At 43.5% G+C, this 15487-nt stretch overlaps 1 protein-coding gene across 2 annotated transcripts; it reads left to right on the top strand.

Moving 5' to 3' along the window:
* The first annotated feature begins 8953 nt into the window (after positions 1-8953).
* Positions 8954-14739, top strand: ubiad1 (UbiA prenyltransferase domain containing 1). 2 transcript variants are annotated; one of them, XM_030734695.1, is made up of 3 exons: positions 8954-9084; positions 11619-12242; positions 13791-14739. In XM_030734695.1, the coding sequence occupies exons 2-3, from the start codon at positions 11678-11680 to the stop codon at positions 14297-14299; spliced, it is 1074 nt and encodes a 357-aa protein (XP_030590555.1). In that variant the 5' UTR covers positions 8954-9084; positions 11619-11677; the 3' UTR covers positions 14300-14739. The 2 variants fall into 2 exon arrangements, with proteins under 2 accessions (XP_030590555.1, XP_030590554.1); XM_030734694.1 differs by having other exon boundaries at positions 8986-9189.
* The last annotated feature ends 748 nt before the right edge of the window (positions 14740-15487 follow it).

Genomic DNA, 15487 nt, shown 5'->3' with positions numbered 1-15487 from the left:
TTTTATTTTATTGTAAATTTAACACCTAGACACACGTCTTTTATCCTAAAGGTTACCAAAGGTTACCACTTGACTAATCTGATTTCCACATGATTTTCTGCTCGCTGTGTTTCGTACTGTAATAAGTGGTGTGCCCACCTTACAACCAATTCACCACTGACCCGACCGACACCGTACCCAACACACACCACTTTAATAAAAGGAGCAAGCCGTAGGCAGGGATTCAGTTCACAAGAAATAAAGTTTAATACATAAATACACAATTATCACAAATAAAAGCTTTATTTAAAAGAAGTTAAATGCTTAAAAACATAAATTATAATAATGCTGCACATCAGAGTGTTCGCTGCAGGGAATTAAAAAAAGAAAACTGAATAAACACTTTAATTAAAAAATTATGACATTTAATGTAAACATCAGAAAATATCACACATGTACATGCCAGGCTCAGAGTTCAGGAAGAGACAGGCCTGTGTGTGCTCTGTCTCCCTCTGCCTCTGAGTCCATGTTCTTCACTAACCATAATGTTTTTTACACTGCCACTATCTACACGCACTACACTACTGCCAGATAAACCTTAATTGCAGAAATTCCTGCTGGAATTCAGTAACATCTGCAATAGAACACTGGAATGGGAGAACACGGCAGTTATGGCACCATCGCTTAACTGCTTGCCATTCATAGACATTCAGACCTCTGGTGGTTGAAGCCCTTGCACTTCAACAGACAATACAGAAAACAAACCATAACAGCAAAGAGTAAGACAGCTTTAAAAGGGGAAGGAAATGTGTGTCCTTTGTGTGTTATACCTTCAAATGCAAACCTCAGAAACTGCCTGTGGTCCAGGTGTACAGCCACATGAAAGTAAGTGTCTGTTAGACTGATTGTTATAAATCAGTCTTCCAGGCCAACTACATTTAAAAGCCGCCTGAGTGTTAGCATCTTGAACTTGCAATTTTGCAAATATTCGCTTAACACATGCTTGAGAGTAAGACGAAGATCTCCTCCTTTTTTCTCTCTTGGGGGTAGGTGGAGGAATTGTGGGTGTGCGAGAACCAGCTCCAAGCTTGGGCTTCATAACACATCTGGGGATGATATTGTACCGAACAACTGCTTGCTAGTGCTAATGTCTGCGCTGCTAGCTAACTGTGATGATAGTGATCCGTCACACACTACGCTTAAATGGACTGAAATCTTGCAGTGCCCACAAGGTCCCCCTGCTCAAGAAGGCACATGTACAGTCCCATCTTAACTTTGCCAGTGAACATCTAAATGATTCAGAGAGAGTTTGGGAGAAAGTGCTGTGGTCAGATGAAACCAAAATCAAGATCTTTGCATCAACTGGACTCTCTGTATTTGGAGGAAGAGAAATTCTGAGTATGACCCAAAGAACATCATCCACACAGTCAAGCATGGAGGTGGAAACATGTTTTGGGACAGTTTTTCTGCTAGGGGTACAGGATGACTTTACCGCATTGAGGGGCCATGTACTGTAAAATCTTGAACGAGAACCTTCTTCCCTCAACCAGAACACTGAAGATGGTTTGTTGATCTCACTAAACACAGGCGTACCACAGGCTGTGTATTGAGTCCATTTCTCTTCTCCCTCTTCACTCATGACTGCAATACTGTTCATGAATCTAACTCCATGATCAAGTTTGCTGATGACATCACAGTGATCGGCCTTGTCAGCAACAACGATGAGACATCCTACAGGGAGGAAGTGGAGCATCTGGCCATGTGGTGTGCTGACAATAACCTGCTCCTTAATACCAGGAAGACAAAGGAACTCATTGTAGATTTCAGGAAGGAGAAAGGTGACAAACCTGACCCCATCTACATCATGGGGATGGCTGTTGAACGTGTTGCCAGTTTCAAGTTCCTCGGAATACACATAACAGAAGATCTGTCCTGGACCACAAACACTTCTAGCCTGGTCAGAAAGGCTCACCAGCGCCTCTTGAGGACACTAAGGAGACAACACCTGCCTTCAACCATCCTTGTGAACTTTTATCGCTGTGTGATAGAAAGTATCCTGACCAGCTGTATTACAGTCTGGTATGGAAACTGCACTGTTGCAGACTGTAAGACTCTACAGCAAGTAGTGAAAACGGCCCAGGAGATCACAGGGACTTCACTTCCATCAGTTGAGGACATCCATCCATCATGTCTGCGGCGTGCTCGCAGTATTCTTAAAGACCCCTATCACCCTGCTCATAGACTTTTTGTCACTCTGCCCTCTGGCAGGCGCTTTAGGAGCCTCCAGACCAGGACAACCAGACTGAGGAATAGCTTTTTCCCCAGAGCTGTCTCCCTACCAAACTCCAGGGGCGGTGCTAGGGGGTGCTATAGCTTCCCCTGGAAAAGTCATAGCACCCCTGTAGCACCCCCAAGAAAATAGCTTGTGTCTGTCTGTGTTGAGAACTGAAATAACAAATGACCTTCATAGCACCCTCAGTAAAATGCTTAGCCCCCCCTTAGCACCTGCGGAAAAAATGTTTCTGGAGTCACCACTGATCAAATAGGCTAGCTAGTTGAACTGTCCACAGACAGAAGTGTTATCTAACTTCTCCGTCGCCGGGCACTAGCTGGCTTCTTTTGCTCGCCTTTTCCCGAGTCGTTACCATAGACCAGGGCATCCTACCACCTACCCTCCGGTAAGGTGGTTATTTGTACGGTTTGGCACGCCAGCTAACACCGTTCTTTTCTTTGCTGTAGTTAGCATCCCAGCTAACGAAGATGGACCCATCATTCCCTCACACCAGAGGAAGCGGAGACTTCGGGGCTCGACTCTGTGTTTGTGGCAACAAAATCTCGAGTAAAGACACACACCAGGTCTGCTCTTGCTGCCCACGGCCGGAACATGCCCAGTTTGCACTCGAAGCCCCTGGTTCATACGTGCACTGTGCCCAGTTCACCACGAAGAGTCTCCGGTGTCGGCTAGCGCGCCAAGCTAGCCTGTCGGAAGCAGATACTTACTTGCCCACAGCTAGGACTGTGGCAGATGGTGTCGACAAGGAAGAAATCGCGGAAGCTGAACCATGTGCTGGCACCAGCTGGGGCTCACAGCTGGACCTAGCCGCAGCGGCCCGCCAATGGAAGACGTGCTAGAATTGGATTATGGGGATGACGATAAGGACACCTCAGAGCTCCTCATATCCTACGATGAGGCGGACGAAGAAGAAACTTTCGTTTCCTCTTCTCAGGCTGTTAAGCCTAACACTGTGGCCACCTCCCAGGGCGAGGAGGACAGCGCACCAGCTTCCCCTGCTCCCAGCATGGATTTGCAGAATGTGTGCAAACGCGCTGCTTCCAGGCTGAATATTCTGTGGCCCAATGTCGTAACGGAGACCACCCTATCATGTTACGAGGGGAAGAAATTGCCCCAGGCCACCAGGGTGGCAAAGCAGTTAATTCCAGTCTTCCGGGAGCTGTTGGAAGAAATAGCGGTCTCATGGAAGGACCGCCCGTTCAGCAGCAGAAGCCTAATACAAGGGGCTTCTTCCCTGGATTTTGAGTGCATGGAGAAGCATGGCTTATTCTGCATGCCGCCTATGGAGCCGTTAGTTGCAGCCCTCCTCCATCCACAGCGAGCAGCGGCATCCTCCAGAAACCCCACACTCCTGTCAAAGGCGGACCGTTTTCACATTCCCATTTATGCTCCACATAGGAGGTATCTGAGGTTTGCTTATCAGGGTATCTGTTATGAGTACAGAGTGCTGCCCTATGGCCTGTCCCTGAGCCCCAGAGTGTTTGTACGCTGCACCAAAGCAGCGATAGTGCCACTGAGGCAGCAGGGCATCCGTCTGGCTACATATTTAGACGACAGGCTTTTTCTAGCATGGTCGGAGCAGGAAGCTGTGACACAGACATCTATGGTCATCAAGTATCTAACCGACCTGGGTTTCATAATAAACACAGAAAAGAGTGTGTTGTGTCCGGCACAACATATAATCTTTCTGGGTTTATCTTTGGACTCAATCTCCTTCGCAGCCAGTCTGTCAGCGGAGAGAGTTAAAGCGATCGCTGCATATGAGAGATTTTCAGCGCTAAGTAGCTTCTCTCAGACTGAACCCCATGCATCATGGCACATGGAGGGTTACAGTAACGGTGGAATGTGCAATGGCTTTACGCCGTTGGCGACATCCAGATTTTCTGACTCAGTGGGTACCCATGGGCACCGCTCAGTGTTGGAAGGTGGTCACGAAGGGCGATCCGTGAGAGGTCTCTGGAGTGACACTATCCAACGAGCCCACATAAATTATCTGGAGCTTCTGGTGGTGTTTCTCACCCTCAGGCGCTTTCTCCCATTTCTACAGGGACATCACGTCCTTGTAAGGACCGACAATACAACAACGGTGGCTTATATCAACTGTCTCAAGGGACTGCATTCACGCCAGTTGCACACATTGGCATGCAGACTGATCCTGTGGAGCAATGAACGTTTCCTGTCTCTTTGCTTCTGAAAAAAACACGAGCTCTTTGCACGATCAAAGTGCACCTCTTGGTGTGGATGCACTCACACACGTTTGGCCGCCCATCCTTCTGTATGCTTTTCCTCCTCTGGCTCTAATATCTCACACTCTGTCGAGAGTGAGAGAACATTGCCACACACTGATTCTGATAGCTCCAGTCTGACCAGCAATGCACTTGCTAGTGAAGATATATCAGCCTCTGTGCCGGCAGCTGTGACAACTCCCGCTGCACAGGGATATGCTGTCCCAGGCGCAGGGGGTGATTTTCCACCCACATCCAAAGCACCTGGCACTTTGGGCCTGGCCTGTGAGTGGGTTATCTAAGCATGGTTGGCCTTCCCCAGGGGAAAACACCCTGCTAGGGCATACTCCACCAGGTCTCTTTACAACTGTAAGTGGAGGGTGTTTGAGGACTGGTGCCACAATAAGGGTCACATTCCCTTTCGGTGTCCAGTTGGCCTGATTCAGTCATTCCTACAGGACTTGATTGACAAGCAAAAAGCCTTTTCCACAATTAAAGTGTACTTGGCTGCCATTGCTGCCTTCCACATGGAGTTTGGTGATAAAACAGTTAGCCAACACCCTTTGGTTTGTCGTTTTATGAAGGGGGCCCACAGGTCACTCCCTGTCTCCAGGCCACTGGCACACCCTTGGGATTTAGCAGTGATTTTGTATGGGCTCTGTGGCCCTCCATTTGAACCTCTACAGGGGGCTGATTTAAAGCATCTGTCCCTGAAGACTGTGTTGCTGCTGGCTTTAGCCTCGGCTAAACGTGTCGGTGATATTCATGCTCTTTTGGCACATCCTTCATGCACTCAGTTTGCCCAGGGGCAGGTTAGGGTGCTGCTGAAGCCCAACCCAGCCTACGTGCCTTAAGTGGTTGGGTCATATGTGCCTATTACCTTGACAGCATTCTCCCCGCCCCCTTTTTCTTCTGATGAAGAACAAAGGTTGCACATGCTGTGTAATGTTTGCGTTCTGCATGCTTATTTGAACAGGACTAAGAGTTTCCAAAATAGTGACCAGCTTTTCATTTCATGGGCAGGTCCTCACAAGGGCAGGCCTATCACTAAGCAACGGCTATCGCACTGGATTGTGGAGGCGATTGTGCTGGGGTATTTGAGTCAGGGCCTGCAGACTCCAGAGGGCCTGCAGGCTCACTCCACTCATGGTCTGGCAGCATCCTGGGCCCTGTTTAAAGGGGTGTCAATCCAGTACATCTGCAAGCTGCAAGCTGGTCTTCACCTCTCACTTTCATCCGGTTCTACAGGCTAGATGTCTCTGATCCAAGAGGTGCTTATTTTGAATAACGACTATGTTGTAGCACAAGCTACTTAAGGGTGGGTGGCTCTGCCCGACCAGCCAATCAGGATTGGCGGAATGAGATAAACGCTTCTGAGGAATACGCAGGGAGGCGCATTCCCATAGTGAGAGATCTCACTCATGCTACTCTGAGAACTGGGGTTACGAAGTAACCTAAAGTTATTCCTCTTTCAGCCAGACTCAAAAACATAGTTGAGATATAAATCACTCCTAAAAATCATCAGAAAACATACTCTTGTGACATTTTTAGACTTTTGTAGTCTGGGAGTTAATAAATTACAAGAAACGTCATGTACTCATGTACTGAGCAGGTAGCACATTCACATTTAAAGAGTTTAAAGACGCAAAAATAGCCCGAGAGACTGACGGAACTGTCAACTTGTTATACTTGACTCTTACAGGTCGGCTCAGGCAGATACAAAAAATCACAGAAGAATAAGTCTGTATGTTTGTGGATTCTGTGGGAATAATATTTCCATTACGATGCAGAAAAGGTAGAAATTGGTGCAGAAAAATCCACCAAAATGTGGGAGATGAAATGTCACACTTTAAACTTGAGAGAAATCTGCTGTTTCATAACCACTAGTAGAAAATACGGTTCATTTTACGGACTCTCAAAAATGTTTTATAGCACACAGGTATTTCTATTATGTGGTTGTTGCTTTTAGGTAAAATCTTGTTCGAGTGTCTCTGACTCCAGCTGAAGCCTATGGTAAAGCAGCTGTAACTAAGAGTTGTTGTTCGCTGGCAGTCTGATTGGTAGGAAAATAGATGGAATTTCTCATATTAACAAAGGCCGCATAATGTTATGCCAGTTTCAGGGTTCTGGTATTATGCATGCTTGGCCCTAAGGTCACATAAATGATATTTAATGATGATTCTGACCATGTTTTTTCCTGCCTATGACAAGCCAAGATGCTCTGACAAAGATAGCTCAACCAAAGTAGAAAACAATGTTTGTTTTTCCCCAGCTTAGCTTTCAACAAACTAGAAACAGGGTTGCAGTCCTAAAATTCCTGGAAACCAGTTTCAAGTGGCAATCTGCAAGTTCTTCTGATATCACGTTTGTCTCCTTCAGCAAAGGAATCTACTTGCTAGACTGGGTGCTCATACTAGGCCTCCTGGTATTGAGAGTTTTTTAATGTCCAAATTAGTCTAGTTTTAAGTAGGCATCTGTATGTTGGTGTAACAAGCTAAAGTAAGAGAAACTCCATGTTTGTGAATACTAGTGTTCTGTGATGGGTTCAAAGAGGTCATACGGTTGAGTTGTAGCTTATCAGGGTTTTATTGTAAGAATTGTTAAGAGAAAAAAAACAGTTAAAGCTTATTGTGTTAAAATAAGGGAGTTGAACTTAAAAAAATGCGTAACTAATTTGTTTATTTCATTATTATTTTCCCCTTCAGGTATGTTGATGTGATCAATGCTACTAAGATAAGTTGTACAAATAAGTATGCTAATACTGTTCTAAGCATTCGTAAAATGTGCATATAGGTTTGAAAGTTTTGCATAGTGAGTGTTTGTGTGAGCGAGGTCCCGCTCAAGAGTTATGCTGAGCCTATGGCAGCGCCAAGTCCTGCCGCCATTTTCTAAACATGCCTGTAAATGCAATTTATTGAGTTCTGGATTGTGTATGTCTCTGAAATACTTTTTTCGAGTAAACGTTCTCAGTGAGGAAACATCGGATCATCACTTTTGTGATTATTTCTCCCCTTCAGGGGCATAACATTGGCACCTTTCACACATTGCTTTAGGATAGTGTTGCTCTGTTAGTGTCCTGTCGCCATCACTGCTGCTCCATTTCTCCATCTGCTCATCAGCATTTTCTGCCAATTCCCATTTGTTAAGCACAAAAACAAAAAACTGCAAATACACTACTAGCTATTTGCTGTTTGATTTGAGTGATGCACTGGACTCTTTTCTAAAGCTGTGTAGTTGAATATACTCTCTCATTATTTGTCTTACTGGACTGGCAAACCCATTGTTCTATTTTGTTTTTGTACTTAATGTAAATATAATTATTTTATCCCCTGCTAAATTTATAAGATTGCCTACTTACAAAGAAATGAACAGTTGAATGTTTATATTAGTTTCATTTTAATGAAAAGAGACAAAATATAAACTGTTACAACTTTTATTTTATTTTTTTTCACATTTTTCACAGACTATTTCCAGTGAAGCCCAACTGCTCAAGGGAGGAGAGTCTCTTTTTTTCATGGTCTAATGACTTTCCTTGGAGTTTGTTTTTGTAGTACACCCACGGGTAAAGCTGGGACAAGGTTATCTCTGGCCAGGCCTGGTCAGTGTGCCCCTTCTTTCCCTTACATGGCTGGAACATGGGCTCATGGCTCATTCATCCAAGCACAAACCTACTACTACTTAACTTGCTCACTGATTTATATTTTCTTTCTTAAATACCATATAAACTAGGTGAACTATGGTTTACTTGGGTGAACACTCTCTTGGTTACATGGACGTGCCACATATTGGATTTCATTGATCGTGTTTGTTTTTGATGGCTTGGGAATCGTTGCTGTGTCCAAACAACCAAACTGCCAAACAACTGCGCGTGACCACGTGAACTTATAAACAACATAAATACTTTTTTTTTTTTCTGATCCTTTTACTACACAACGGTTATCCGCACTGTTGCCCTGGAAACCAGCAGAGTACAGCATCGCGAACGTAAACATAACCTTTCAAAATAAGAGTGCAACACAGCAAAACAACGCGCTGTAAGTCGCGGGCACATAAACCAGTGTTGTGTCTAAGCATAACAGACGACTTAGCAAAGAACCAATTTTAAATGGTATCTTTAAGCATTTTGTTACTATCAGCCTGCCGCAAAAAAACGCAGTTTTTTTTCTCGAATTTCTCAAGTTAAATCTACAACCAATGGCAAAAAATAAAAATAAAGGTGGTCACATCTAATACTGACTTTCAAACTCATTATAACTGTACAAAAACTGCTTTTTGTTTTTTCTTTCTTTTTTGTCTACTATATGCTTGTTCATGTTTCAATAAATTGCTGTGCCTAATTCCAATTTTTCTAGCAAAATGTAAAGAAAAGAGGGGTTCTCAAGACTTTTGCATAGTTCTGTATCTATCTATCCATCCATTTATTTTCTGCGCCCTATGTAAGAATGAAACACAGGGCGGAACCATATTTACGACATGCGTTTTCTTCGACGTCTGTACGAGGTTACACGTCTGGCGGAGAAAATGGCCCCCGTCTGGGTCTCCAGGCTTTACGGTGGCCAGTCAGTCGAGTACCCTCGAAGTTAACACGTAAGCTTTCTGACTGCTTCCCACAACATCAAGCTCAGCTTGCACAGAAATATGGTTTTAAGTGGCGAAAGCGCCGGTCTGTGTGGGACATTGAACACATAGCAGGTAAGATCTGCTGTCGGACATTTGCTCCTCGCTGTCCCCGCACACAGCCGTTAGCTCGGAGGCTAGCACTTAGCTTTAATCCCATAATCTCAGTAGTTAGCCTCGTGTTGTTTTCCCCCTCTCGGGTACAGCGTCCTTACCTGGGTAGCACCTGAGCTGTTTTTCTCCCGAGAGCAGTTATCCACATTTTAAATGCCGCTCTAATTCACAGAAAGCCAGAGTTTGCTTGGCTTTTAAACCACTCATTTAAAATTAAAGTGGCAGGACTTTGACCGAACTCAGAGTTGTTTGTCATGTGATTCATATTCATTAATACTTGGCACTTAAAAAAAACAAAACAAAAAAAAAAACAATTCAACACAACAGGGTGTCTCCATGCCTAGAAAAGTCCTAAACTGTATGAACATTTGCAAGAAGATGGAAGATGTGATATGGTTTGGTCATGTCAGAAAGAGTCAAACTTTAAAACAAAATATGCAAAGTTCTCAGTTGAACATTTAGAAGATAGAAAATCGTTAATACTGTCTTTTGGGGCCTGTGGCCTTAAGTTAAAAAAAAAACTCACACCATTACATTGGCTGATATTCTTTATGTATTTACTAGTCTCTCTTTTTCTGGAGAATGATTCATTCAGCCCATAACTCCAACATGTTTGTCAACATGAACAATACACACTAACAGAATGGAAGGCGTACCCTGTATTGCCAAAAATATTCACTTTTGGCAACATGAGCCAAAGTATGCACAGGCATATGAGCTTGAGTGACATCCCCTTGGGTTTAATATGATGTCTTCCCACTGTGCAGCTACAACAGCTTCAACTCTTCAGGGAACGCTTTCCACAAGGTTTAGGAGTGTGTTTATGGGATTTTTTTTGGCCATTCTTCTAGAAGTGCATTTGTGAGGTCAGATATTGATGTTGGATGAGAAAGCCTGGCTCACAGTCTCCACTCTAATTTATCCCAAAGGTGTTCTGTTGGGTCAAGGTCATGACCAGTCAGGTTCTTCCACACCAAACTCACTAATTCATGTCTTTATGGACCTGCTTTGTGCACAGTTGCGCAGTCAGGTTGGAACAGGAAGGGGCCATCCCCAAACTTGGGATGGCCCACACAAAGTTGGGAGCATGAAATTGTCCAAAATGTCTTGGCATGCTGAAGCATTAAGAGTTCCTTTCACTGGAACTACGGGGCCGAGCCCAATTCCTGAGTCCAGTGGTGGCGTACTTTACACCACCACATCCGACGCTTTTCATTGCGCTTGGTGATGTGAGGCTTGGATGTAGATGCCCGGCCATGGAAACTCATTCCATGTAGCGTTCTACACACTGTTCTTGACCTAATCTGAAGTCCACGTGAAGTTTGGAGGTCTGTAGCGACTGACTGCAGAAAGTTGGTGACCTCTGTGCACTATGCGCCTCAGCATCCTCTGACCTCACTCTGTTATTTTACGTGACCTACCATGTTGCTGTCATTCTCATTCCCTTCCACTTTGTTATAATACCACTAACAGTTGACTGTGGAATATTTAGTATTGTGGAAATTTCATGACTGGACTTGTTGCACAGGTGGCATCCTATCACAGTACCACACTGGAGTTCACTGAGCTCCTGAGAGTGACCCATTCTTTCACAGATGTTTGTAGAAGCAGTCTACGTGCCACATAAACTACAGCTTGTCCAGAATACAGCAGCCAAACCCCTCCAAAACCAAAACAAAAGAACACATCACACTTTTTTTTCTTTAAGCTTTTCTTCACTGGTTACCTATTAATGTTAGAATTGTTTTTATGATTTTATAGATGACTTTTAAGGCGCACTCTGGGCTTGTGTCAAAGTATATTTCAGATATTCTGATGACGGATGTGCCTGGCCATATCCTGAGGTCCTCAGTCAGGGCTCTGCTAGCCGCCCCTGAGGACAAGGGCTGTTGGGCCTTTTCTGTCAGGGCACCCATTCTCTTTTATGACCTTCCTGAGGAGAGCAGATTAGCAAACTCTTTCTTGTCTTTTAAATCTCATAGTCATTTTGTTATAAGCAGTCTTTCCCAGTGCCTCTTGTTTGAGTTACCTTTATGTTGTCTTGTATAATGTGATCTCTTCTTAGCAATTATCATTATTTTATATTTGCTTCTGCTTTTAATCTTCATGTGCTGCTAGTCTTCCTCTCCCAGTGCCGTTTAACCTCTTAACTTTTCTCAAATGTTTTACCACGACTGTCTTATCCTGTAAAGCACCTTGTAACTTTGTTCTCAAAGGTGCTACATAACTTAAGTCTGACATTGTTATTACTTAATATCTTCACATTAAGTATCTTGACTCCACCCCGCTGAGTATTAACACTGTTAACACAATTTCTTATTTACTTGGCATGTTCATATGAAGTTCTTTTAATTTTGTGTTTTGTTTTTGTTTGTTTTTTTTTCTTACAGAAATCCCAGACTCGGAACATTTGGGAACGTCGATCGTGCTGTAGTCCCCTTGCAAGACAATGGCCAAAGAGCAGAAACAAAGCAGGGCGGAAACATTTGTATTGGCAGGGTCAAATGGTCATAATGGGCAGCAGTGGCAGACTGGTATGACTAACTCGGTGCAAAATCACCCTGCACCTGCTAACCACATGTCAAGGATGATGCGGGTTGCTTCGGATGTCAAGCACAAGTGTGCGGCCTATGTGCTGGCATTGAGGCCATGGAGCTTCAGTGCCTCGCTCACACCTGTGGCCCTCGGCAGCGCCTTGGCATACAAACTGGATGGCTCTGTGGACTTGGTGGTTCTGATGGTGTGTGCAGTGGCTGTCCTCGTGGTCCACGGGGCGGGAAACCTTGTAAACACCTACTATGACTTCTCCAAAGGGATTGACCACAAGAAGAGTGATGATAGGACTCTTGTGGATGAAATCTTGGCACCACAGGATGTTGTTATGTTTGGCGCCTTGTTATATTCTTTGGGGTGCTTGTGTGCCACTCTGCTCTACTTTCTGTCTACGCTGAGGCTGGAGCACTTGGCCCTAATTTATTTTGGGGGACTCTCCAGCTCTTTCTTGTACACCGGTGGTGAGTAAAACATTAACTTGAATATGAATCGCTGCTTCATTGTTCAGCAACACACATCTTAATTTTAAGCTGTATTAGGCAACATGGTGGTGGGTCAGGAGCAGCAGAAGTTTATTAAGAACTGGTGCCAGGAAAGTGAGCACATTACATTAATGTTTTAATAAAGGGGGCATAAAAAAGATTGTGAGAAGAACAGACCATTGACTTAATCTAAAACACACAGAAAAACACTTGTGGTTCACAGCTTATTGTCCACCCTAAACTCATTGAGGTGAGATTTAGCACTGAAAAAATATATTTCACACTCTGCACCTATGTGTGTCTGGTGGCAGATGTTTGAAAGGCAGATAACTGAAAACTGGCGAAAAGCCCATCCCCACAGTTACCTGTTTGTTGGATTTGGGTGAACTGGCCCTTTAAGATGGCATTTTTTTTTATAACATGACAGAGATGTGTCACATTTTTTCTTGAAGTGAAGTGTATACTTTGCATCAGAATGTAGTTCATCAGGACTTTGAGAATATTTCAGGGTTTTTTTGATGGGCTCCTTTAGTTTTTGTTAGAGAAAAACATGGGTTCAGATGGCCAGGATTCAAATGTAACAAACCAATCCCCTCAACTTGCAAAGTGTCAGAGCTGATGTTTATCTACCAGCACATTATAAGTCCTTATGTAACCCCTTTTATCAGATATGTGCATATGCATGTGAAAACTGTTGGCAACGGTCATGATTTTTGGTATTTTTTGGTATTCCTGGTTTTTGTTTGTAGTGGGTAAAGTGCGTGTGTGTGGGGGGCACTAGGCCAGAAGAAGTAAGGATTGCATTTGCTGTAATGCACTCTGAAAACCATATTGTCTCGTGACAATTTAACTATATAATTTTTTTTTTTTTAATATATCTGCATTGCTAAATAATGACCAATAGATGGAGCACAATGTATTAACCTGAATTTCCACTGGCAGCCTTGAAAGCTTGGGAGGCCTTAGTCTGAGGACTATGATCAGGCCAAATGATCATGTTATCTATCACTTAGATTTCTAGCAATATGTTTAAGTAGACTCAGTCACAGTCAAGCGGTTTGGGGGGGTATTTTTTATGGAAATTAAAAATAATAAAATACATAATTTGAAGGAACAGTGATGCGTTTGTAGGAATTTAGAGAAAAACAAAGAGTGATGCAACATCACTGATAGAGGAAAAAACAGTTTACTGGTGGTGGTTGGCGCTGCTGGGACTGTGAAAATAGTTGTGTAATTGGTGAGTTTTGTTCACTCAGCTTGAAGTACTGTTTACCTGGCAGGGGGGGTCTAATGAAAGGATTTATTTATTTATTTATTTTGTATTTGTGTCATAGAAAGTGGGTGATAAAATGATTTTGATGTAGTCTGAGATCACAAACTATTAGAATGCAATACCCAAAAAGCTGGAGTACTCCTTTAAATATACTGGCAAACTGTGAATGTGAACTTTTTTCAGTGTTTGTCTGTGATAATCTGTGGAACTCAGTGTGCTGCTGTTGATTGAACCTGTTTACTCTTCTTCTCCAGGCATCGGGCTCAAATATGTGGCCCTGGGAGATGTAGTAATCCTCATTACCTTTGGCCCTCTGGCAGTCTTGTTTGCCCACGCAGTGCAGGTTGGGTACCTCTCTGTGCTTCCGTTGGTGTATGCCGTCCCGCTGGCCCTCAACACAGAAGCCATCCTCCACAGCAACAACACGAGAGACATGGACTCTGACAAGCAAGCGGGCATCGTCACCCTGGCCATCCTCATAGGACCTACGCTCTCTTATGTCCTCTACAACCTCCTGCTCTTTGTCCCTTATGTGCTCTTTTGCATCCTCGCCACCCATTACACCATCAGCATGGCACTGCCTCTGCTCACGTTGCCCATGGCCTTCACCTTGGAGAAGCAGTTCAGGAGCCGGTGCTACGCCAGGATCCCCCAGAAAACAGCCAAGCTCAACCTCCTCATGGGACTTTTCTATGTTTTCGGGATCATTCTGGCTCCTCGCGGCAAGCTGCCGGGAGGAGCTCGTGATTCAGTAGATATTTAAAAATTTGTTGATTTAATACAGACTAGTTTACGTACTGATTTGGATTTTTACTTGTACAAAACTGTCTAAAGGCGCTCATTGGATTTAATTTACTTGTTTAATCTGTAAGTTGAACAGATTTAGCTCCTCATTCAGGATGCTAAAGACATAATCAGATGCTTTTATCCAGTATTAAGCCTGCTGTGATGTGTTGGTAAAAGTTCAAAGATGTTGATTTGTAGAGGCGGGCAGAAAGTGAACCTACTGTTGCCATATTTGTAGACATGGCATTATAACACAGACCCCCCCCCCCCAAAAAAACAAAACAAAAAAAACAAAAAAACATCAGTAAACCATTGCTGTTCTCTCTGTATGGTACAAACTGTTAATTTGTTCATTGTGGTTTTCTTTTTCTAGAGCCTATTAGTATTTCATTGGATTGTAATAAAAGTTAACTCATGCTCATGTGCCATGTCTTCACTCTGGATCAAAGCTAAGAATGGTTACTCATTTTTAAACCAGATGGATTAAGATGATTAAACACCTAAGAGAGAACATTTGATGGTTTAAAGACAAATGCTGTTAGAAATCCTTAGTTTTATATTGGAAAGATGCCTGTCTGTGTGGAGTTTGCTCGTTCTCCCCGTGTTTGCATCGGTTTTCTCCGGGTACTCCGGTTTCCTCCCACAGTCCAAAGACATGCAGTTACTGGGGTTAGGTTCATCAGTGATTCTAAATTGCCTATAGATGAGAATGTGAATGTGCATGGTTGTCTGTGTGTTACCCCTGTGACAGGCTGGTGACCTGTACAGGGTGCACCCTGCTTTTCTCCCTATGACAGCTGGGATAGGCTCCAGCCCCCCTGCAACCCTAAACAGGAAAAGCGGAAGAGAATGGATGTTTCCAAATATTAAAAATAAAAAATTTAAATTACACACAAGAGCAGTGTATGCTTCATCATACGGAAGTTTCTCGCATTGATAGATACAAATTGACTAGTAGAACAGTCAAAAAAAAAAAAAGGAAAAGAACCACATCTAGTCATTGTGCCACGCCACTAATTCCACTGAATTACATGATCTGGCAGCAAGCACTAGATGTAAGCTGCAATTATAATCTATATAATATGAATCTAGTTTCAGCTCTTATATAGTCAAAATGTTTGAATAATAAAGGCGAAGAATCATTGAGTACAAATTCACCATAAAG

This window comes from Archocentrus centrarchus, chromosome 7, assembly GCF_007364275.1.
Source record: "Archocentrus centrarchus isolate MPI-CPG fArcCen1 chromosome 7, fArcCen1, whole genome shotgun sequence".
Lineage (NCBI taxonomy): Eukaryota > Metazoa > Chordata > Actinopteri > Cichliformes > Cichlidae > Archocentrus > Archocentrus centrarchus.
Note: the sequence above shows the minus strand (reverse complement) of the source record. Positions and strands in the feature narration are given on the sequence as shown.